This window comes from Zonotrichia albicollis, chromosome 3 (assembly GCF_047830755.1).
Source record: "Zonotrichia albicollis isolate bZonAlb1 chromosome 3, bZonAlb1.hap1, whole genome shotgun sequence".
Lineage (NCBI taxonomy): Eukaryota > Metazoa > Chordata > Aves > Passeriformes > Passerellidae > Zonotrichia > Zonotrichia albicollis.
In genome coordinates, this window is record NC_133821.1 from 82328467 (window position 1) to 82352831 (window position 24365).

Consider the following 24365-nt stretch of genomic DNA (forward strand, 5'->3'; position numbering starts at 1 on the left):
TGAAGGTTTAACTCCCAAGTTTATGAAATGCATTACTCTGATAAGCCACTTCATGTGATTGTTGCAATTTAGGGTTGATGAGCATTGTGTGAAGTGGCACCATCTTAACATCTACTAAATTCCAAATCATCTGTGATCATCACTTTGAGCAGGCCACAGACAATACTAATCAGTATTGGCAGAATGAGTTCAGGTTTAGCCCACTAATTATCATGGCAAGAACAAACACATTTTTCAGGCATTGTGGTCTGTCAGATATATTTATATAATGCCTATTACTTTAATTAGGAATCTTGTGTGTTCAGGCTTTCCAGTGTACTGCAGCAGTTCTTTGGGACATCTGTTGTTTTTCTGACAATGGGACAGTAGCTTTAAATCATCACTGAGTGAACTGCAAAGGGGTGGAACCCTGGAAAGCTGAAAGAATGTCAGTGGCCATGGGACTAGCATTCATACTGGCTGTGTTCAGAGAAGATGCTTTAATAAGCTAAAAACATCTGTGCTTTAGGTGGATGTGAAGTTCTCTGTATGCAAGTCTCAAGAACAGGTAAGGTTAAATGAATATCAAGAACTTTTGCTGCTCTTTTACCTCTTCTTACTGAAGTAATTTGCATAAAAGTTTTTATATCTATGTAAATATAAGTAAGAGGTGGTATATTTTAAATTATGCACTGACATTTTCCCCTGCCTTTCTTCTCATAACCATAATTTAGCATTGAACCATGATCTCTTCAGCACAGTTGTTTCTGTAGGAAACAGATCTTTGCTGAGAAGTCCTGGTTTCACTGCTGTGAAGCTCTGCACCTGCTACAGCGTGTGTTGATACTTGTATAACTGTACTGAGAAGGGTACACTTATTTGTTCTTACCAGCTGCAAGTGAAATTTGTTGTGAAACAAATCTATTATTTGTTTTATTTGCTTATTTGCTTCTATAGCTCTGTGTCTCACAGGAAATCCTCAGGCTTGGGGAAATAAAATTTACAGGTGTGAGTTAGTGTATAAACTGTTTCTGATGGAGATGATGTGGGTTGGAAGGCCAGCAGTCTCTCCTCTTATTTCTCATGTACTCTGTACTCAGACTGGATTAAGAAATACACAGACAGTCCTTTTTAACCTGGCCTGAAGATAACATTCACCAAGCTCCCTTTTCTGGAAATGATCCACTCTGTAGCTGCCAGAATCTGTTACACAAAAGGAATTAAACTCAAAGTAAGGATACCTGTGAAAAAGGTGGCCATACAGAGATTGTGGCTCCTGTGCTAAGTGAGACTAAAGGGATGAGAGTTGCTTAGTTTAGCTTAGAGACAGCTAAGGATAATTTAGGTAGTTTTTTAGAGACAGCTAAAAACCTGTAAAGCCATAACAGTATAGAAAATGCTAACAAGGGAAGGAATATTCACTGTGTTTTTTCATAGCTGCAAAGCAGCATGATATGTAGGGAAATTATTGAGTTTAAGGCTAGCAGAAGAAAATGGGTTTGTTTGTTGGTTTGGTAGTATGTTTAACACAGTGAACAACTTACAACTCACTTTTAGGACTCACTGTCTTTAAGATCTTTTGGAAACATGGAATCAAAACTTGAGGAGGAATGATCTGTGATATGGCATTAATGGCTATTATATGGTTGCTGCCTTTTTTTTTTTTTTCCTTTCCCTTTGGGGCTTTTCTTGGCTCAAGAAGCTTGCTAAATCAGTGGTTTCTGGCAACTGAGAAACTGTAACAACTGTAATAGTCAGGGAAGAATTCTGTTCCAAATTCTAGCCCATAAATGTCCCTGTGAGCCTGCTGGCAAGGCAGGATTAGGGACCATGATATAAACTGATATATCTATCTATCTATCTATCTCTATATATATATGTATATGATATAAAGTGATACCAATGGTTGTATGAACATAAATGAAGCAGTTTTAAATTTATTGTATTTCAAATCAACCCCCTGCGTGTACTAGGAAAGTAATGTTTTATGTGTGCTGGATATAGTTGGCAGGTTTTGCTAATTAGTAATTTATCCTTCAAGGAGAACTATTTGAGCAAACTCTCTTATTCTTGCTTCTGTTTCTTTGTGTTTCCTTCATTTTGCCTTCATTTTTTCTTTCTGCCAGGACTAGAAGTTACAAAGAGGAGGGTAACAAGAATGATTAAAGATACAGAACAGCTTCCATATGTGGATTAATTGAATTGACTAGGACATTTCAGCTTGGAAATGAAAGGGTGGGGATGGTGGAGAATACAGATGTCACCTTCCCAAGGTCATCCATTATTTTTCAGGCAAGGGAATGGTAATTACTGTCTGATAACACAAGGATTATCCAGTATCAGATGAAAGTACCATAGATCTCAGTCATACAGAGCACTTCGCACTGTGTCAAATAAACAGTGAAAGCTGTAGGAAGCTGTGAATGACAAAAGATCTTGGATTCCTTAAATCATTAGAGATAGGTGGATTTTCCTTCTAGTAATGAGGCAGTTCTCTGGTTCAGGAGCTGCACTGGGGCTGAGGAGACATCCTGGAGCAGCACCACCACATGCTTGGCTCCCACTGTCACTGTGCTGGGATATCAGCTGGGGGGATATTCAGTCTCTGCTGGAAGGACTGTTACTGTGTTTTGTTTCCTGAATTATCTCCTATTTTTATTTTATTCCAAGATCATTCAGGAAATGCCTCTTCATTTTTTTTCTTCTCTCCCACCCTTCCTGTGTAATTTTTTGGGGATGTGTTTTTTGTTGGTCTGTTTTCCTCTCCTCTTTCAAGTCTGTGTCTCAGTTCTTCATTGCAAATATAACCCATCAGGCTTCCTCCTCAGCCCTGAGAACCCAGAAATGTGGTTTTTAGTCTAATGGCCAGATAGTGATGAGAACTACAAAAATTACTGGAAAGGACCCAATATTCCTGAAACAGAATTCTGTTCTGATCTTGTCAGTGTATGTCTTCATGGGAGAATAATTTCCTTTACCACACCTAATTTCAAGGTTCACTTTGCATCCTCTTCCCTGGTATTTTTACTGCCTGCATTTCTCCTGGTGCAGAAAGATTTATTGGCTGCCACAGATGCAAACTCACCTGAATCTTATTAGTTTTGCTGCACTCCACAGAGATTTGCTAGACACTAATTAAACAAATTGTTCTTTTGTAAATTTTTAATTAAGTCATAGGGTTGTTTTGTGAATGCTGGTGAGCAGCAGCAGCATAAAGCATCAGTTTCCAGGATTAGAAATGTTTTGTCTAAGCTCTGGTGAACTTTTTCCACAAACATGGTAACTAGAAATTTTTATTTTCTCCTGGAAGGCTTTGATACAATACAGATTGATGAGCTTACTTGAAAAAGCTTCTGACTTATCCTTAACTGAAGGGTAAGCATCCCTTCAATCTTCTGTGTCAGGCTGGGAAGGAGGGTCATGGATTCTGTCAGCTGGAAGTTTGCTCACCTTAAAAGCAAATGGAGGCAAGGCTTAAAGCTGGAGAATTTAGCAAAGTATGATTATATTATGCCGTGATAATAGTCCTTACTTGACCTTTTCATACCTTCCATTGGAAAGACTTGTTGGTGTGACTTTTTTCTTCTCTTCTTTCCATTTCTAAAATCCATCCAAAAGTATGAATTGCAGGTTTAGGAAAATGACCATTCCCATGTGCTGGTCCCTGGAGAGGATGTGCCTCAAATCCTGTGCCCACTTCTGGGCCCTCAGCTCAGGAAGGACATTGAGGGGCTGGAGCGTGTCCAGGGAAGGGAACGGAGCTGGGGAAGGCTCTGGAGCACAGGTCTGAGGAGGAGCAGCTGAGGGAGCTGGGAAAGGGGCTCAGCCTGGGGAAAAGGAGGCTCGGGGGGGTCTTCTGGCTCTGCACAGCTCCTGACAGGAGGGGACAGCCAGGTGGGTTCTGTTCACAAGTAACAAATGACAGGACGAGGCAAAGGGGCTTCAACTTATACCAGGGGAGATTTAGATTGAATGCTGGAAAAAATTTCCTTCCTGAAAGGGTTGTCAAGCATTAGACAGGCTGTCCAAGGCAGTGCTGGAGTCACCATCCCTGTGGGCATTTAAAAGATCTGTAAATGTGGCACTGAGGGACATGGTTTAGTGCTGGGCTTGGCAGTGCTGGATTGATGGCTGGACTCCATGATTTTAAAGGTCTTTTCCAACCTAAATGACCGTGCTTCTGTGATTCTGGGCCCAGATGGAGCTGTCATTGGCCAAAAGAATGGGCTTGTTTCATGTGCTGCAGCAGTGTCACTCAGCAACTATGGTTGGTTTCACTGCCATTGTTTCTCCAGAATCAGGCAGAAAATAATTTTATATTAATTGCTACTATTGAATCTAAATCTGGCAAAGGCTTAGGTTAAGCCCAGCTCTGTGTGCCAACGTCTTCATGTAAGGAAGGGCAAAGTTAATTAACTTTTAAGAACAAAACATGAGTTTACCAACATTGAGTATTACAGTGATTGCACTTTTTGATGAGATGTAGGAAACTTGCTTCATTGAAACTGAAAAAACGCACTATAGAATGAATTGTCAAAAACCTTACAGAAAACTGGTGTAAAGGGGAGCATATTAATTTGCAGTTCAGAATAGTTTATATACATTTCTAGTACACATTTCCTGATGTACTTTTACATTAGTGGACCATTAACGAAACTTTACTTTTTTTCTGTTTTCCAGTATTTTTCTTCCTTGGTGTGGTTTTTTTTGTTGTTGTTGAGGGTGGTTTGTTGTTTTGTTGTTGTAGTTTGGTTTTTTGGGTTTTTTTTTTGTTTTGTTTTTTTTTTGTGGGTTTTTGGGTTTTTTTTGTTCTTTTTTCTTTTTTTTAGTGCTTCAGTGGAATTGGCAATAATTTAATAAAAAATTATCTTCTGAAAATGGATAGCCTTAATGAGTGAAAAGATTCTGTGATATTTATAAAGTATAGAAATACTATCTTGCTATTATAAACTGATACTTTAAGTGCTTTGGAATGGCCAAGTGTGCTGTAGAGTTCAGAAAAGAATTAGATCTATACTGTTAGCATGGATTACACTATTATGTATCTCTAAATTGTTTTAGGGATTATACTCCTCCTGAAAGCATGGATTATGTTTCTACATTGGGATCACTGCGTGGCATGGGGTGTCCTGTGTTCTGATGTTCCTCCTTTATGGATGGATTTTGTGTATCACAGTGGGGGCTGCCAGTGACAAGGTCTCCAGGCAGAATTCTGCACCCCATCTCACAGGAGCAAGTGGATAGTTTAAACAAGCTCAGGATTTGATTTCAGTGAACTGTCCAGCCTGAGAGTTCCCAGTGTACCAAATATCTGGAAATTCTGTACATAATGCAAAGAATATTAATTGTACTCTAAAATGCAATGTGGCTGCTGTTGCTTTGTCCACATTTCTGTAAGTTTGCTCTACAATTAAACAAACTTTTCTTGGCCAAATCTTGTAGCCTTGCATGTGCCTGACACTATTTAACAAGTCTGCAGGTACCAGCTGTGCAAGAGGTCCTTGAAAATCTTTAAAAAGTCTCTTGGCTTCATTGGGCACAATTCTTGTAAATATAGACATTACAAAATTGAAGGAGAATCACGTTTCCCTGTACTGAACATTCTTTAGCTACAAATTTTTCCTATTATCTATGTGCACACAAAAAGAAGTTGCTGAAGTTATAGTTAAGCACAGAAATAGATACCCTTTTCCTCTGGCAGCTGCCTTGGTGTTGCTTAATAAAAATGAGAGCCTCCATGGAGCATTTCTGGTAGGATGAGTAATTGGGGATTAATGTATGTATTGTGAAAGGAGATTGCACATGCCTCCTGTGATGGTCTGAGATTGTGGAAGCTCAGAAGAGCAGGTGCAAACCTCAAGGAAGAGCAGGTGATGCTTTGGGATGGACCCAAAGCCTCCACAGTAGTAATTCATACACATTAGCACACCTAAATAAGAATAAATGCTGATTATTAGTCATTTTTCTCCTGTTAGAGATATGGAATCAACAGTGAAGGAGGGAAGCAAATATTGAAAATAGCAATAACACTGATAAAGAATCTCAAATTCAGACTAATGGTAAAATGTTCTGTGTATTTTCAGACTCCTGGAGTGTTTACTCACCACTGAGGAAAAATTAGAAGCCTGATTCAACATCTCAGTTGGGAGTGTTAAATCAAATCTGTGATAAATGCCTCTGTGGTAAACTTATCTGCAAACACAGAAAGACTGGAATTATTAGATTAATCCAAATATGTCCTAGACCAGACAAGTCTCTGGAGGCTCCTAATAGGAGACTGTAATGTGATTGCTGGTTGCATTAAGGAAAACCCCTTGTTATGCAGCTTGAGGCACGTTGCTGCATGTCTGTGCTGAAATTTTCCTCTCTTTAAACACAAGGATAAATATTTATTTAAGATCATTATGAAGCTTCATGCTAGTTTTTTTTGATGGTTACAGAGGTGGTGGTATAATCCTCATGACTTACATGTACAAGGAATGCTCTTTCAATTTAGGTTTATTATCTCTGTGGAGTTAATTAACTTTGTAGGTCATAGGAGCATAGTTTTTATTAGAGAAAAACAAGCAATGCCTGTGAGTGAGAAACAAAGGTATTCTGGAGAATGTGAGAAATGTCTTATGTTTTTTCCTTATCAGTAATCCTGCTGTTCTCACTGCAGCTACTCTTTGCCTATTGGCAGGACTAACCAGTGGCAGAGGTCTGTACAGAGCATTTTCAAGTCTATTTACTCTTCTTCTAGGACTGCGCTTTCTTTTCTCCCCCCTCTTTCAATGGTGATTTACTGTTTTAAGGAGAGAACAGTGTTTGTTTCCATTTTGATGTTGGCAGCCCATCAAAGCAAGTCCTTTATTTTATTCAGAAGATTATCTGTCTGATGCAGTGCTGTAAAGACATTTCTGGAGCTTTCCTGAAATGCTGTGATCCTGCCATAAGCAGACCTCCCTGCTATTGCCTAAAGAGGTATCTTTTATTTAAAATTAACTTAATGAAACTGAAATACCAAATCAACAGCATAGTCACTAGTTTCCAACAATAGAAAACTGAGTGCTGCCACATGGAATTACAGAAATACCTGTTACATGAAAGGGAGGTCAGTCTGTGTTTTTTCATCTTCAGAGAAGTCTTGAGAGTGAAGTTCAAAGTGTGTTTAGCTTTGGGTATTTGGGTCTTTGTCATCCCACAGGGGCAGGCTCCACATGTGGCACTGAACTCTTGAATGTGTTGTGGAGTTTTGGAGTGGGCAGGTAAAGGACTTTTCACTGTTGGCTTTATGTTTTGGAGTAGGGAATTTTTGGAATAGGTAATCTCTGGCGACATACCTGGATGTGAAGTCCAGGTTTCCAATACTGGATATTGAGAACAATTGCCAGTGCTGACATTTATTCAGTCTTGTCTGAAAGTATCAGCCTTCTCTAGGAAGGAGAGGAAGAAAACTTGGCCTCTGTCTTTTTCTTACTAAGATAGACTTGTGGTTTTTCATGAGCAAAAAGAGCAGGTGAGGACAGTAGTTACTCTGTTCTAGGCAAAATCTTTGTGGGGAAAATCTCTCTGGTTCACCATTTCTTGAGTTTCGATTCCTAAAAATGCAAGGTAGTCAAATACAGTGTTGGCTTCATGTATGAAGTTGTAAGATTCTAAAGTACTCTGTTTTGAAGAATAATGAATTAATGAGATCAATCTTCTTGTCAGAGAGATTGTACTGTTTTTCCCCTCCAAAATTTTATCAGCTACAGTTGGGAAAAATGATTTAGATGTCGAAAATGTCCAAGAAATTTAAGCTGAGTCAGAAAAGTAATGTACTATTCCTTGTCAGCAGCAAAGCCTCTCATGGGAGCATGTAGTAGCAGCTGTATTTTGATTTCTGGTGGGGAACTGATCTGTAAAATCTGATTTTACACATTGTAGCTCACTGCTGCTTGGGCAGCCAAAGGTTCAGCCCTGCTCCATCAAGGAGATTCCTGCCTCTTGCCCATCCTGTGGTCAGAGAGGGCTGTGAGGAGCAGACCCTGCAGTTTGGTTTGTGATTCATGACTTGCCATGAGTGAGGACTGGGGCCGTGTGGATGGAAGAAGAACAGAAATTTCTCTGTGCAAAATTCATTGGATCTGGTTTATAGGCAAGACATTTCTGAGCCCTGGAACTGAAGGTGTGTTAGTGCAAAAAATGGCTGAGCTAAGCCAGATCAGTTTGGATGGTACATCTTGGGTGGCAGATGTTTGACTCTTCCTGCAGTTCTGCCTTTCCCAGGGAAGGAGTCTCTTCCCTTCATCACAGCTCAGCATGCCCAGGACGTGGTTGTGTGTAAACCAGGCAGTGTAACTTCCCTCAGCAGTTGCACTGAGTGCCCATTTTCACTACTTGTGGTAGTTTTGGGAAGCAAAAAAAACCCTCACAATATTTGTAGGGATTGTAGCATGATTTGATGGTGATGGCACAGGAGAACTGAGTTGCAGACTAATTTTGGCTGAGTTTTTGTGATGGTCTTGGTTGTACTATATAGGTAAACACAACAATTACTTTGGAGAATGGTGCTGTGATGCATTTTGTGGAATTGCCAAGACCTTGTGAGTCCCATTGTTGAAAGTGTTTATTTCAGATAGACTGGTATGGTATTTTCACATGGTATTTTGAGAAATCTTCATATGAGCTTTTGAGAAATCTTCATATGAGCCTTTCTGTACACAAATTTTACTTTTCTTAATTGTGTCACCAAGGGCACCATCAAAAGAGCTGTGAGCACCTGATTAAGCTAAATACAATCATTGACAGTGCTTTAGCCTTCCCTCTTGTGCTGTGCTGTTTATCTTGTTTCTGTGGCATAGGGGGTGGGAGTTGAAAAAAAAACAGTGAGTCCTTTAAATAATAAGTGTGGGTGGAGTTTGACTGCATTCACTGTGGATCTCTACCAGAAGCAATGGGGTTTTATTTTTTTTATTTTATTTTACACAAATACTTTCATTGTTCAACAGTTATTAACCTCTATTCAGAAAACAATGACCTGTTCTAGTTCAGGCTGCAGATGGCAGACACTCTCTCAAGTGATATTAGGATAAAACTTAATTTTTTGGGCCTTTGTTCAGTTATAGACAAGCACTAAAATTTCACTGGGAGTGGTGTGCTGACTTAAAAGTGTGCTGTTCTCTAGATCCTAATTCCTGCTATGAATATTTATATTTTAAAAAAATCTATGTTTTTATACATTGGATTTTAAGACTTATTGCATTTTCTTCCGTGCCTATAAAGAAACCATCAGAGAGCGTATCTTTATGGAATTATCACCAAAAAAAATAGGACTCTTAGTCTCTGTCCTTAGGGAAAGGGAGAATCTGAATTTTTTCTTACTGTTGAAAATAAATTAATAGCAGGTTGGTGTTTTCAGTTGCCTGAAACATTCCCACAATGCACTTTTGATAATGTTTGTAGTTATCACTGTTCCATGACAGCTGCTTGCACTGACTCACTAGGACTGTGGAAGGCTGTAGAAGCACTTGTTGATAGAATAATGTGGTTTTAGTCTAAGATTTCTTTTTAAAAATGATATTTATACTTGCAAGAGTCTTGGGGTTGTTCAACCTGGAGAAGGCTCCAGAGACACCTTTCTGTGGCTTTTTAGTACTTAAAGGAGGCCTGTAAGAAAGGTGGGGACAAACACTCTGGCAGGACCTGCTGAGATAGGAGAAGGGGTGATGGTTTTAAATTAAAAATTGTAGATTTCAAATAGATGTAAGGTGGAATTTTCCTACAAGGGTGGTGGGGCCCTGGCACAGGCTGCCCAGAGCAGCTGTGGCTGCCCCATCCCTGGATGAGGCTCTGAGCCCCCTGGGCTGGGGAAGGATGTTCCTGCTCCTTGCAGGGCTGTTGGGCTGAATCACAGAGCCATAGGCATGGAACAGAAAGGACCTTGAAGATGTAGGTCCAGAGGTAAAAGTGTGCAAAAAAGAGCAGTGTTCTTGGATGTGTTAAGGAAGGCAAAAATGAGAATGAAGGTTTGTCGCAGACATTTTTTCATAGAAATCCTTTCTTTCACATTTGTCCATCTTCTGCGAAGCAGAGCCCCAGAAGAAGAATGTAAACAATTGTTATCAGCTGCTGTGAAATGTAGCAGGTGCCCCTGTGATTGGCTCATCTTCCATGTGTACCATTAAAGGCCAATCACAGGAGCAGCTCAGGGACAGATTCCCTGGACACAGAACTTTGTGATTCATTCTTTCTATTCTATTCTTAGCTTAGCAGCTCTCTGCAACTTCTCTTCTTATTCTTTTTAGTATAGTTATAATGTATTATATATCTTATATAAATAAATCAAGCCTTCTGATCAAGAAACAAGATTCTCGTCCTTCTCTCACCACAGTGACCGTCTAAGGTCACTGTAATAAAGGTTGAATGAGATTTTAATCATCATGCAGCTACAGGTGTGAATTTGGGGATTTGCTGACATGCAAGGTTTTAGCACATTTGAGACAATGCTGTGTAGAATGCTGAATTTCATAGTTGGAGAGGAAATATAATTTACCAGATAGTAAAGCAACTCTTGAATACAGAAATATGTGAGATTTTCAAGATTGATTGCCATTTTCTTGCTTAATCTGTGATAGATAAGAAAGTGCATATGTAAACAAAAGTTGCCTTACAACATAAATTGGATTCTCTAGAGGGGCCATGGTGATGTAACTCCAGTCAAGAAATTGTTACTGTGTTTTTATCACTTTGTAGCTGTAGCCCCTGACCATGTGATTATTTTGTGGTGGTCTTAATCATTATGTCATTGATTTTAAAAAGCTGAGGAGTGTTGCAGCTACCTGCTTCAAAAGATGTTCAAAGAGGGATATTTAATAGAAGGAAAATGTAATGTTTTTAATATTTTGTCTTCAAAAATATAGTCAGTCTCTCTGAAGTTGCTGTTGGAAGCTTTAGGAGCATTTTTCATCTGTTTGAGATAATTTCTGTCATCACAACCACATCTTAGGCACTTCCCATTTCTAGCTTAAAATTAGCACTTTAAAGAAATCTAAGTGCTGCTCTAATTTTTGCCTGAGGGTGTAAGTTGTCCTCATTAGTGTCCTGCAGTAATGCTCACAGTGCCCGTTGATTTCTAGGCATCTGATTCAGACTTACTTCACTTTATTACCAATATCTAATCTAGATTTGTTTATGCTCATTTAATCAGAAGAAAAAAGAGGGGTGTTCTTGAAGTGCAATTTCACATGTAGCCAGCAAAAAGGCTCTTTAATTGAGGCCACACTAAAGAAAAAATTGCTATATCCTCAAGAGAGAGAAGTAAAACTCCAGATTCTGGTGTGTAGAGGTTGTATCCTAATGCCTTCATGTCTTTTCTGTTATATATCTCCCCAGTGAGTTTCTGCTTTGTTTTGGTCTTTTTAGCATTTTATTTCTCTACTAAGGGAGCAAGGGTAAAGAATTAAATCTGTACACATGCAAGGAGAAATACAGTTTTAACAGGACCTTCTTAAGAGGAAAAAATACGTGTGTTTTGGAAAATGTGTTTCTTTATGTAGATAAACAAAGATGAGAGATGAATAACATTGTTACTGTGTCTGTATTGGCAAGTATATCAGCTCCTAGTCCCTTCAGTTTGCTGTTACACATTGGAAAACAGTACAAAAACCTCTTGAAATTTTGGATATTCAGTGCTTTGAAATAAGGTTTATGTAGGAAGAGGAAGCCTTTTATGCTAACTTTTTTTTTCCAAGTGCAGTGGCTTTTAAAGTAAGTTGTTAATATCAGATTAGAAGAATTATTTATTCCCTTGACTGTCTTTTAGGGAGCAATACAAACACTTGAACAGATTAACAGTTCTTTGGAAGTAGTAATACTCAGCAGAATGTAATTTTAGAAGTGTTTTTCATGTAATAACCTTTTAATGCTGTTTTGAGTGGTTCCATTCAGAATTTTGGCTAGTTCTTGCATTCATTGACTTGAAAAATTAAATATTTGTCAAGAACTTCCCGACTAAAACTTCCTTTTACTTAAAAAACAAACCCAATTATTTCTGGCAAGCTGCTTTTCCTGCAAAGGATGCACACCCTGACCTTTATGCAGCAGGTTGCAGCATTTCTGAAAGTCTCTCTGGTTCTGCCTGGTATTACCAGCACTGAAAACACAGTTATTCCCTGTAACTTCTCATTCCTACTCTCAGGCTGTAATATTTTATTCTTCATAAAGTATTGAAAAATGTGAAGTGGGCATTGCATGCTGTTAAAAAAAAAAAAAACTGCCCAAAATGTCACTTCTTTGTCAGGCAAAACCAAATTATTTTTTTGTTAGCAGTCCCAATTTTGCTTTTAGAGTGCTGGCAAGACACTCTAAAGTGTGAGTCTGGAGGGTGCTAACCCTGTGCATGGGCACCTGGGTGACACTGAATGCCATTTGTTATCAGAGCCAGGGCAGGGTTTGGCTCACGCAGGGGATGGTGAGGCACATCCTGCCCGGGCTGCAAACAATCAGCAGCCACAGGAAACTGCTCTGCACCAGCTCTGAAGGACAACAGAGCCTGTCTGAAAGCCAGGCTGAAGCAGTCTGGCTGGGGCATTGTCTCAGCTGGGTTGCACATCTGGGAAGCAGGTTTGTGTTGCACAAGGTCCTTGCCAAGCTGGTAGGAGCTGGGTGTGTCTAAGTTGGTCTCTTGAGAAAGCCAAGCTTTTATTTTGCAAGTGACACGTTTTATTTCTGAAAGTTTTCAGTCTGTTTTGTTGTTCACTGGTTTTTTGTTGATTTGGTTTGGTTTTTTTTTCCAGGAGGGCCAAACATCTGGGCCATCACCTCCGAAGAGCGGGCCAAGCATGACAAGCAGTTTGATAGCCTTAAACCCATGGGAGGTTTCATTACAGGTTGGTCTGAGCTCTGCATTACACATTAACTTCTGTGTACACATACCTATCTCTGCAGAACACTTTTAGAACTGCATCCTATTTCTAGCCCTTTGTTGTGTGACTAATCACCATATTCTTCAGGCAAACAGCCACAGGTTATTAGTAAACTTAACAAGCTTTCCTCTCAAGTCTGGCACAGGAATACTGTTCTGTTTAACCCTGTCACTTCTGCAGCCACCAACTGTGTGCTGCCATTCTGTCTAGTTTCAGAAACCAGAGAAGATCAGGTGAAATCTGTGCTCATGTGGGAGGCTGCCAGGGAGCACTTCCAGTAGCTGTTCTGGCAGGTGACACCAGACCCAGCAGAAGTGGCTTTCCTCAGTGTGAGGAGAGAATGCTGTGCTGTTAGACATCTTTGTTTGGCAGGAGGAGGCAGGGAGAGGGATGCTGACAGCTTGTCCTTGTTAGCAACAGCTTGAAATTTGGGCCATTGGGCCTTCAGCAGGGTCTAGGTGGACTAATGGCATTTTGCAGGCCTGCTGTCAGTTCCAGTTGCATTCAACTGTGTCTCCTCTGAAACAATTGGTCACGTTGCTATGCACCTCACAGTTTGGAGGTGTTAAATCTAAAATCTACTTTTGATATCAAGACCCAATTTCATTGGTAAAGATGTCTTAATTTAAGAATGCCTCATTCTTGGTGGGTGGCTGGGCACTAAGGACCAGCCCTGATGACTCCTACCTTCCTAGCTATTCAGTAATGCCCTATCTAGTTCCTCTACTGGCCCTGCTTTTCCTCTTTTGGGGCTGGAAAGGACTGAGGAGAGAGTGGAAAGTTGTCTGTTTGGAACATGCTAAGTGGCACCTAACTATTGCTTTGGCCAGACAGCCCTGGGAGGTTGGTGTTTGCCTCCAGCTGGAAACTGTGCAGTGCCAGAAACCAGGCCACATCTGGGCTCTTACCTGCATCTGCAGGCTTTGTTATTTATTTGGCAAATGCTTGAAATAAAAGCTTGTGTATGAATATAAGAGAGAGCTGAAAGAGTAATTTGAAGTCTTAGCTTTAAGCCTCTGTAATTCACTCAGATGTAGGCATAAACACCACTGTCCCTGCTTTGTATGTGTACCAACTGATGTGGAACTTGGTATGGGAATGCACAACAGTTCCTACTCCCTTCCTGAAATACTGAAATTGTGGATGTTGTCTGACAGAAAAGAATATTATTTGGAACTTGATGTTTTCTTGGTTTTTCTAGAGACACAATACTGGCTCAAGTTAGATGGGATAGAGAAGAAAAGAAACAGCATTCTCATCCTTTCCTGCATAAGTAGTTGGGGCAGGACTAAATTTTCGTTCATTTTTAATCCATGAATCTTTTAAGATGTTGGCAGCCATAAATTTGTGACCTGTTAAAGTTTTCATAGCTATCTGAAATCACTTCTCAGAGCAGAGATTGGGAATTATAGAATACATGGGTATCTGACAATCACTGTCACCAGTGTTAAAAGCTGGGAAAAAAGCCCTGAAAAGCTTGGCATCCAGCATGGGGGTTTATTTCAAAAATCTATTTCCCCAAGAGCATGCTGAGCTCCTCAAAAATCTGTCTCTGGTATAAAAGCCTGCCTTTTGTTCTTTGTTTATCACAGGTGATCAAGCACGTACCTTTTTTTTGCAATCAGGTCTGCCATCTTCAATCCTTGCTCAAATATGGTAAGGTATTCTTTATTGTTTGCTTTTTCTAAGATAGGAGATTCATAGTATTCAAATGCTGCCTTTCCTGTGTTGTGTTTCACAGAGGCTTTCAGCAGTCGAGGTAGAAAGTGTTGTCTGAGTCATTGTTTTAATTTTATTTAATAGAGAGGAAGGTTTCAGCCCATGTGTGGACCAACAATTAATTAAAACTCAGTAATTTTTACATCTTTCTAATGATGTTATTTGAAATTGGATCGTGTTGAATGCAGCATTTTTAAACTATATTAAGGGCTTGAAGTACACAAAGTAGAAGACAAGAAAAAAATCTAAAGTCACAAAAAAAAAGTAGAAGGACAGCTTTGTGGTGAGTGCAACACTTAAAATGTTTTCTTCTCTGTAACCCCTCAGTCCTCCCTAGAATCCTGTGCTCAGTTTGGGGTGTGTGTGCTAAAAGACACATACTGGAGGCTCATAATAATTAAGAACAACTTTAAGAAAAAGTGTTAAAGCAAATAACTAAATGCAAGTTAGTTTTTCCTTTGGCAACATGGGATCACAGAGTTGTTAAGGTTAGAAGTGTTCTAGGATCATCAAGTCAAACCAGCATCACCACCATGTTTGCCATTAAACCTCAGTGCCTAGAAAAGAGGGGCAGGGAGATTTTTCTGTGGGACCTTGGGGTTTTGTACTGAGCAGTAACAGAATCAAAGGAAAAATGAAGCTTAACATTAGTCTGATTTTTTTTTTTCTCCTAATTTTATTTACATTCTTGTGCTCGGTCCTTGCATGCTTAAATGTGAATAAAATTTTATATTACCTGTCTGACTAGAAATGTTGAGGTTTTGTATGCACTATTGACTATATTTCCTTTTATATTTATTTGGAGAACTGTCAGAAGGAAAAGAGCGTGGGTATCAGGCTCAGAAAACCTCACCACTGGGAGGTTAATTCTCCACTGTGAATTAATGAAGTTTTCATAGCAGTGTATGGTGCCTTTAGGAGGTTCCTGCATCCTCCTGCATCTTGTTGCAGATTCTTGCATCAATTCCTTACCTTACCAAGGATTAATTTAAAATAATTATTCTGACTGGAATCATAAAGAAAAGCACAGCAGAAGCTTGCAGCAGAGGCAACAAGTGTATCCACTGGGCAGGAGATTTCTGCTTTCCCAAAAGCCTTCCTGCTTTCTTGGGAATTGCATGTTTAATGTATAGGAACCTCAAAACTGAACTCTGCAGAAGTGGGTACTCAAACTTCTCAATGGTGAGAAAGTTATCCAAAGTTGAAAATTTACTTTACAGTAAGTTTCTTGTTTTTCTGTGAAAAAACAGTAAATAAATCTAGTAGGAAAGCCTCTCATAGATCAAAAATGTTATATTTCTGTTTCTTTTCTAATTTTATTTTCTTTTGCTTTGTTTTAAGGACGCTCTCGGACCTGAACAAGGATGGAAAAATGGACCAGCTGGAGTTCTCTATAGCTATGAAACTCATCAAGCTGAAATTGCAAGGACAGCACTTGCCCACAGTTCTCCCTCCTGTCATGAAACAAACTCCAGTGTTTTCACCACTAATGTCAGCTCGCTTTGGTACTTATGAATATATAATTACTTAGTGTTCAGAGGTAAAAAAAAACACAGTTAATTGCAGCCAAATAAAAGCATTAATCTGACCATGAAAGTTTAGTGAATCAGTGTGAAACAAGAAAGAAAGGATATTCTGATTTAGGAAATTCACCAGGTCACTTTCTTGATATATTTGAAAATTTGATTCTTAAAAGACTTTTAATAGAGAAAAACATTTATTCAGTTTTGACAAGAAGGCCACTCACATCTACTGTCTGCCTTGCAGGCTCTCATTTTGTACTGGTGGTCTTTTTTTAATTCCTCCTACTCAGTCACGTATTTATACATGGGGGTTTTAAAGTTAAATTTAGGCAAAGGTCAGAGTTTTGGTAGAACAGCTGTTCTACATATTTTTTCAAAGTGAATCAGATTGTTTTGGTTAACTGAATAGAATTACTTTGACTTTTTTTTTTATGTAGTGTTTGGGGATTCAGTGCATGCTTGCTATAGTGTTATTTTATAGCACAAAATATCCACAATGACTTGGGCTGGATTACAAAATACATGTACACTTCTATGATGAAATTAAACATATGCATATATGAATTACATACATGATTTAAAATGTCTGCCCATCACCAAATCTCGTGTGTTTGGGTACAAGGGCATGCATTTACAGGGAGCTGTGGATGGCATACAGTTACCTCTCTAACTTTCCATCATCTCACCAGCACTGTTGTGTTCCACAAGGTGCAGCCAGTAATTCAAGTGCCCTAATTTGCCTCAGGCAGCTGCCTCTAGAAACCCTTTGCTAAGCATGGGTACTAATAAGGACTTTTCACCCCTGTGGATTCTTCCAAGGCTGATAGTTGGTAGAGACTTAGTTCAGAAACAGCAGCAGCTTTTCCCTGTGGAGGATTGCCACAGCTTTTGAGGTTGTAATTCTCTCTCAGGGGCCGGGCTTGTTGAAGAAATAGGTATAGCTGCAATTATAGAAAACCAGATCTTACTCTGTTGTGAGAATAGCAGCTAAGCCTACCTTGAGAATGAATTTGCTTGTCAATGAATTTGCTTTTCTTTTTAAATTCCTGTTCTTCAGTGTATTTTCCCCTGTGAGCTGTCTTGCCTAAATTTAGCAAAAAAGTAAATATTGCACATGAGCATCTATTTTCCCTCATTGTATTGCAGACACCAGTTGCTTTGTGTAGTTTTGACCCACATAAGGGACCCAGTTTCTTGCTGAAGCCTCTGCAGTGTTAAAGCCTGAATTGTTGGGTTTTCTCTAGGAATGGGTAGCATGCCAAATCTGTCCATGCCCACGTCTGTGTCTGCGATGGCACCGCTCGCTCCCATGGCTCTGACCTCCATGACTTCCATTCCTCCCCTGGTCATCTCTGCTCCCCTGGTGCCTTCTGTCAGTACCTCCTCGTTGCCAAATGGAACATCCAGCCTTCTGCAGCCTTTGTCTGTCCCTTTCTCCTCAAGTAAGTATAGCACGATCCAGTGCTTGCTCTCAGAATTGTGAATCTTATTTTCTCTGTGGCAAATTTCAGACAGGAATCCTAACATATGCATGAGAGTTAAAAAAAAAAAAAAAACAACAAAAATCCCCAGAAAACCCTACAAATGATTTTTCTCCAAAGTTCACATTTGTTAATTCTGTTCTAACTAGTTAATCATAACAACAAGACACTGATTAGCTTCTCTTACTTCTGTCAAAGTGAATGTTGATTATGCAGCATTATCTTTACCCAGTTGCTTTACAGTTCTGGGGTTAATTTTTTGTTTCTTCTTCTTTCAGCACTGCCTCATACTGGTTCTTTAGGCCCCATGGCAGGAGGATTTGGTGGTTCCAGTATGCAGAAGGCACAGTCACTAATTGATTTAGGATCTAGCAGGTATGGAAGTTAAGTTTAAAATTGTTTTATCTTACACTTAAGTAGTATATCTTCCAAAACTTACAGACCGTTTCTGTTCTCAAAGTATATGTGTTAAAAATTAGTCAATCTAATGTGACCTGTCAAATATAAAAACAGATTTTGTTTTTATATGCACAGGAAGTAATTTTCAGTAAATTGACAAAATATCCAAAGTAGGTGAGGAGGTCAGATGAGCAGTGGCAAAAAGAAGGGAATGTCCCTCATTAGTAAAGAGAAACAAGCCTTGCTAAGTGGTTATAAAAGCAATGTTGGTGCATTATGTGCTCATTCATTATAGAAAGCACCATGTCATCAGCAGGCATGTTAGAATAGGATTTTTTATCAATATTTATCTGTGAGTTTGCTTTATGAATAATAGAAGATTATGGATCTTTATAATCAGCTGCTCTGGTTCACTGATTTTAGGGCTTTGCCATGGAGGGACTTGCACATAGTGAGGGACTGGGCTTATGTATCTGGTTGGGCACCCAGGGGTGTCTCCCAGGATATCCTGAGGGCACCTCCACCCCAGCTCAGTTCCATGAGTGACTCAGAGGCTCTTGCACCTCCCTGCTGCCTGTCCAGGGCATGTGGGGTGCATGACCTGGGCTCCTCCCACACCTGATGTCAGCAGAGGTCCTGTAAGCTGACTGTAGGCATGGCATGTGCCTGGAACCATCTTTTTTTGGTTGGTTGTCTTTTTTGAATTGGAAAGTTTTCTGTTGCTGGTGCTGTACAAAGGAGCCCTTCTCCAGTGTTATTGCTGGCAGCATTGTCACCATCATGTTGTCTCATTCCATGCAGGGAATGTCAATCCAGCATTGTGCTGGAGAGGCTTTGTTTCTGTCAGCGTTCTCAATTGCCTTGGATAGCACTTCAAAGTGTTTGGTTTTTTTTTACTTGACAGAGCAGGGGGGCAGGCTGGATTCAGCTCTCATGAGTTTGTCTGATTTTCAGAGATGGGACCCTGAAAATGCTGGGAGTTTAGATGGAAGTTTGATGGGTATATCTACACCCTCCATCAGCACTAATCTGCAGAAACTGACTGAGTTGGAAAAGCTCCACTCAGCATGTCATTGTCACAGAAAGAAGAGGTAGAGCTGGAATATGGTGATTAAAGCAGCTTTAGAAGCTGCTTTTGGTTATGAGTTCATCAGATCCATTTTTATTCTCATGTTTATTCATTAACATGCCTCTTAAAATTAGTTTAACAATGACCCAACACTCTTGGGATAGTGGAGGTGTTTTCCTGGGTTTCCTCTACTATTATTCTGCAGTGGTAGAAGGATCAGTTATGGGCATTAGTGCCTGTGATACCCAAGGAAAATTATTTTCTAATCCTCATGTTGTTTCCTTACAAATATATCCCTACTTTGGCTGTAAAATTCCATATTTGTGATGAAATTATTTATAGCAAGTTAGCAGACGTAAAATATTGTGCAAGTTGTTTCATGTTACTGGAAGATTCTATGTATCTTCTGTTCCAATGCCTCTTTTTTAAACCAAATGATTTAGAGTTATTTCTTTATCTCTTTTTCTCTTTTGGTTTTCTTTTAATATTTGGTTGGTTGGTTTGGTTTGTTTTTTTGCTTTGTTTTGTTTTGAAATTATATTGCAGTTCAAATTCTTCCTCTAGTGCATCACTAGCTGGGAATTCACCAAAGATTACATCCTCAGACTGGGCAGTTCCTCAGGCCTCCAGATTAAAATACAGACAGAAATTTAACAGTCTTGATAAAAGCATGAGTGGATATTTATCAGGTGAGTATGACTTTTGGTATGGGCTGGAAAACCAGAGTGTTTCCTGCCTCTGAACATCGCAGGCTGAGGGATGGAATCCAAGCCTGGGATTTGGCTTGCATGTGAAAAAAAAGCTGAAATGTGGATGTTCAGACCTGTGCAAGAGAGAGTGAATTTCAGCCACCCAAGGAATGGAAATAACCTTCAGTTCATTGACTTGGGCTTGGTGTTAGACCTGGAGGAGCCAAACACACTGGGGAAGCTGCAGCAGCTGTGGCAGGGAAGAGGAGAAGCCTGGAGTGGTGGGACCTGACTGGAGGAGCCTGAGAACCACAAGGCTGTGGAGTTCAGCTCAGTAAAGTCAGCAGGCATTTTTCAAACACCACTCCTTGGACTGAGGCTCTTTCTTGTGACACTGGGGGACATTCACCTTCATTTTTGTGCCATGTGCTCCTCTATCAGTCAATGCTCAGATACTTGGGCTTTGTCTTTTGAAAGAAAGCAGATTGGGAAAGACTGCAGAACTGCAGCCACTCTTGGAATTTTTCCAAAGTAATTTAAGAGAGTCCTTGTTGATTTCCAGTGACATCTGTGCTGGGCCACATCATTATGGTGGCTTCAAAAGACTTCATACCAAGTTAATACAAGAGGAGAGTTTTACAGAAGTTGTTACAAAATGGGACTCTTCAGTGTAGCGCAGTGAGTAGAGAGTGCTCAGAGAGCAGTCAGGAGCTGCAAAGTTACTGTGTATGTTTTGTGTCTGCATTAGATTTCCCATTTTGAATGAGCACTCTGCCTCAGTTCCCTTGCCTGCAAAAGAGCAGGACAATTATTTCTTTAAGGAAGGGGTCTCAATGTTTTAATCTTGTTCAGTCAGTTTTGGACTGAAGGTTTCCTCCAGCTGCCTAGAAATATATCAGATTCTTTGCTGCCAAGGAAAGCTCTCCAGGTGATAGCTCAAGGTTTAGACAAACAGTCAGCAGTGCTTTTGTGACAGCTGTGGGGATTGCCATAAATACCCATTTTTCATGTCAGCTTTTCTGTTAGGTGCTCTGGGTGGAAGAAGGTACAGGAGAATACTTACATCTTTATTGTGTTCAGGTTATAATGCCTGTTGTTAAGCTTGGAAGTAAAACCAACTGATGAAAATGGATTAGATTAATATTAAAAATAAACATGCCCCAGTTCATGACCCATTTTTTGCCTCATGTGAATGAAGTGTTTATTTTAATAAAAATCTTTTACACTTTCACTAAGGATTTCAAGCAAGGAATGCCCTTCTGCAATCAAATCTTTCACAGACTCAGCTGGCTACTATTTGGTGAGTTTAGTTACTGATGCAATGTCTTCATGGTGTTGAGCGAAGAAATATACTTTATTAAATAAATGAGAGAGAGATAGCACAGATCTAAAATCATAAACAGAAACTGAGCTGCTAGTTAAACTAAGTTTGTTCACTAGTTACATTTCTAAAAGACACCTTGAGATAATTCAGTTTTTCATTCTTTGTGTGTGTTTGTTAAACTGTGTAATAGAAGAGGTGCTAACTTCAATTTCTGACCCAGGGATGCTCTCACTGAGCTGAGGGCTTCTTCCTTTCAAAAACAGGATTCTGAAATCTAGGTTGTTAGTTTTGAAGTATGGAGGAAGATTAAAAATTAAGTAACCTTTCAATTTTTTTTAGTTTTACTGCATTTTCCATAAAGATGTCTGCATATTACATGTTTTTTAAGACTTGCCTTTATTGTGCTGATGAAAGTGGTGAGAGTTGTCCGAAGGCTTGAATGATCTGCTCTGCTAGAGATGGCAGTTTGGGCTACACCTTCAGACATAACTCAGCTGTTATACATGAAATTTAGTGGCCCAGCAGAATTCACAACAGCTTTACATCTCCTCTTAAGTTCCCTTTCTTCTTCCTGTGTCCCAGGACAGTTGTTTGTGTCTGGCAGCAGCAAAGCTCAGCTTGCTTGGTTTCATGCTGTGAGGATAAATGTGGGCTGTGGGGTTGCATTGCTCCTCTCTAGAGTCTGGGGGATAAATCAGGTGTGCAGTGGCTCTTTTCTTTCTGGGTGTGTATTGTGAAGGTATCAGTAGCCAAAGCAAGGAGATCTGTGTTCCCCTGTAGAGAGAAATAACAGCCCACACCCTGTAGAGAGAAATAACAGCCCACATATCAGTTTTGCCCTAAGAAATTACCAATATTTCTACTGGGTGCGTTTTAGTGGTAATTACTGAAATAATGGTGCTGTTACGTGTGAGTAGTGCTGGTGTGTGAACATAACAAAATATCATCATCTCCTGCTTTTGTTTTTCACTGGTGTGTGTGTGTGTAATGGGCTTTTTTTTTTTTTTGGTGTTCATTTTGTTGTTTCCTTTTCTTCATAGGCTTTTTTTAAACTGCTTTTTTAATGAACTGTGTTTTTACTAAGCATTTTGTTTTCGTGCGCTCTAAGGACGCATTTCAGCAATTCTGTCTCTATAGACAGTTCTTTGAGAGAGGCTTCTGTTTTCTTGCATTTCACTGGTTTCACACAAACACACACACCCCACCAACCCCCCAGTTTGTGGGAAACAGTTTGTAGGCTCATAGGATCTCCTGCTCCTTAGAGGGGCTGGGTGATCCTTTTCCTGCCCACTGCAAGTTACTCTGCACCAGCTCGTGTCTTCCCTGCACTGTCAAGGAGACACAAGGGGAAAAAAGAATTCTATTCAAGGCTTCCTCTTGTAGAGTTTGATGTAATTTTATGTAATGTTTTCTTTGGCTTCATAAAAATAATTGAAAAAGTGGTTTCTAGCATTTTGAGCTGGTTAAGAACAGTCCTGGATTCACTTTCCAGCTCTTCTATTTGTGATGCAATAAAACAAGAGATACTTCTTACTTTCAGTGTTTATGGAAATGTTGGAGGATTGGGTTTGTTCAGGCTGGAGAAGAGAACGTTTCAGTGAAGCTGAAAAGAAAGTTTCACCTGAAAATAGCCAAAGAAAGATGGAGAGAGTTTATTTTCAAGGGCCTGTAGAGACAGGACGAGGGGGAATGGCTTCAAACTGTAAAAGAGCAGGTTTAGATTGGATATTAGGAAGAAATTCTGTACTGTAAGGATGGTGAGGCACTGGAACAGGCTGCCCAGAGGAGCTGTGGGTTCCCCATCCCTGAAAGTGTTCATAGCCAAGTTGGATGGAGCTTGGAGCAACCTGGGCTGATGGAAGTTGTCCCTGTCCATGGCAGGGGATTGGAACTGGATGATCTTTAAGGTCTCTTCCAACCCCAACCACTCAATGATTCCATGGTCTGAATAACAGTACATGATTAAACCAAATAATATCTCCCTTCATCAATTATTTATGTTATTAATTGTAAGAATTTTTACCCAAAACATTCCACAGGAATTGTCAGTTTTAAAAATTGTTTTTGCACAGTGCCTTGTTTCAGCTGTAATTTGTGAGTGGTTGTGGTGTTTGGTTCTAATTGGTGCTGCTGCTGCACCCCTGCAGGTCCCTGGCTGACATAGATGGAGATGGGCAGCTGAAGGCTGATGAGTTTGTGCTGGCCATGCACCTCACAGACATGGCCAAGGCTGGGCAGCCACTGCCCCTGACTCTGCCCCTTGAGCTGGTGCCACCTTCTTTCAGGTAATCACTGGGGGCAGTGAAATGTCATGTATTTAACACAACTGTGCTGTTTCTCTAACAATGGTGGGGTGGGGTTGTGTTCCCCTCCAGGAGTGGAAAATATACTGAAAATATAAATGGAACTCTGCCATCTTACCAACCTGTGCAAGAGGAGGAGCCACAGAAAAAACAACCAGGTAAAAAACAGAGTTCATGTTCTTAATGTATGGGGCTGGTTTTGAAGGGCACTGAAACCTTTAGGAAGTGGAAGGAAGAATCCAATCCATGGAGAGCTTCATTTCAGGAGCTGGATCCCTTTAAACTGGGATGGTAGGAAGGTTATTAAGTGGATGTAGCCAGCCTGTTTCATCCAATAGAATTGAGAAGGCAGTGACAAGGGGCTATTTTTAGCTGTAGGAGAGGAAAAGTGTGCTGATTAATAATGTATTCTGGAAAATAAACCCTTCATGGCCAGACATTGCTGTGCTACTGCAAATTGTTTTTTCATTTGAAAGTTCCTGGCATTACTGGCCATTCTGAAAGCAGGGGAGTCCAGTGTAGTTCAGTTCTCTGCAAACTGGAAGCAGTTTGGACACAACATAAATTCTGTTACTGACAATGTTACAGGGACACTGCCAGACAGAACTTGCCTCTCATTTTGGAAGGGCGGTTGCTGGGGCCTAAACCATTCCTTTGTGTCTCTTTTTATCCTTGTGTGCAGTAATTGAGCTTGATCCTGTTTTGGTTACTCATAGTTTTAGCTCCAGGAACTCCAACAGGGAGCACCCTTAAAAACTAAGCTCTTTATCCATGTGTTAATGTTTCCTGCACATTGGAAAACCATTCCAACAGCAGAGAGTTTTCTCCCAGCTTATAAAATCTTTTCTTTTATGTTTTCCTCTAGCATTCTTTCCTCTTTCATTCTTTAGAGTGAAAGGCTTTCCTGTTACATTCAAGTCATTTTCATGGTCATTTTTAAACTGGAACTTTTTCTTATTTTATTTTTTTTTCCCAGTTGGAATATACTTAGG

General features: G+C 39.9%; 1 protein-coding gene across 7 annotated transcripts in view; it reads left to right on the forward strand.

Annotated features, from left to right (window-relative positions):
- Nucleotides 1-24365, forward strand: part of ITSN2 (intersectin 2) — an 81171-nt gene that overhangs the window by 19067 nt on the left and 37739 nt on the right. For 6 of the 7 annotated variants that reach the window (XM_014265640.3, XM_074538017.1, XM_074538020.1 and 3 more), the window contains exons 3-11: nt 12738-12830; nt 14459-14522; nt 15927-16090; nt 17353-17550; nt 17868-17964; nt 19604-19746; nt 20983-21046; nt 23218-23355; nt 23446-23531. In XM_014265640.3, the coding sequence (XP_014121115.2) occupies nt 12738-12830; nt 14459-14522; nt 15927-16090; nt 17353-17550; nt 17868-17964; nt 19604-19746; nt 20983-21046; nt 23218-23355; nt 23446-23531 (1047 nt within the window). The remainder of the gene's footprint in view (nt 1-12737; nt 12831-14458; nt 14523-15926; nt 16091-17352; nt 17551-17867; nt 17965-19603; nt 19747-20982; nt 21047-23217; nt 23356-23445; nt 23532-24365) is intronic. The other variant, XM_074538019.1, reaches the window with a different exon arrangement.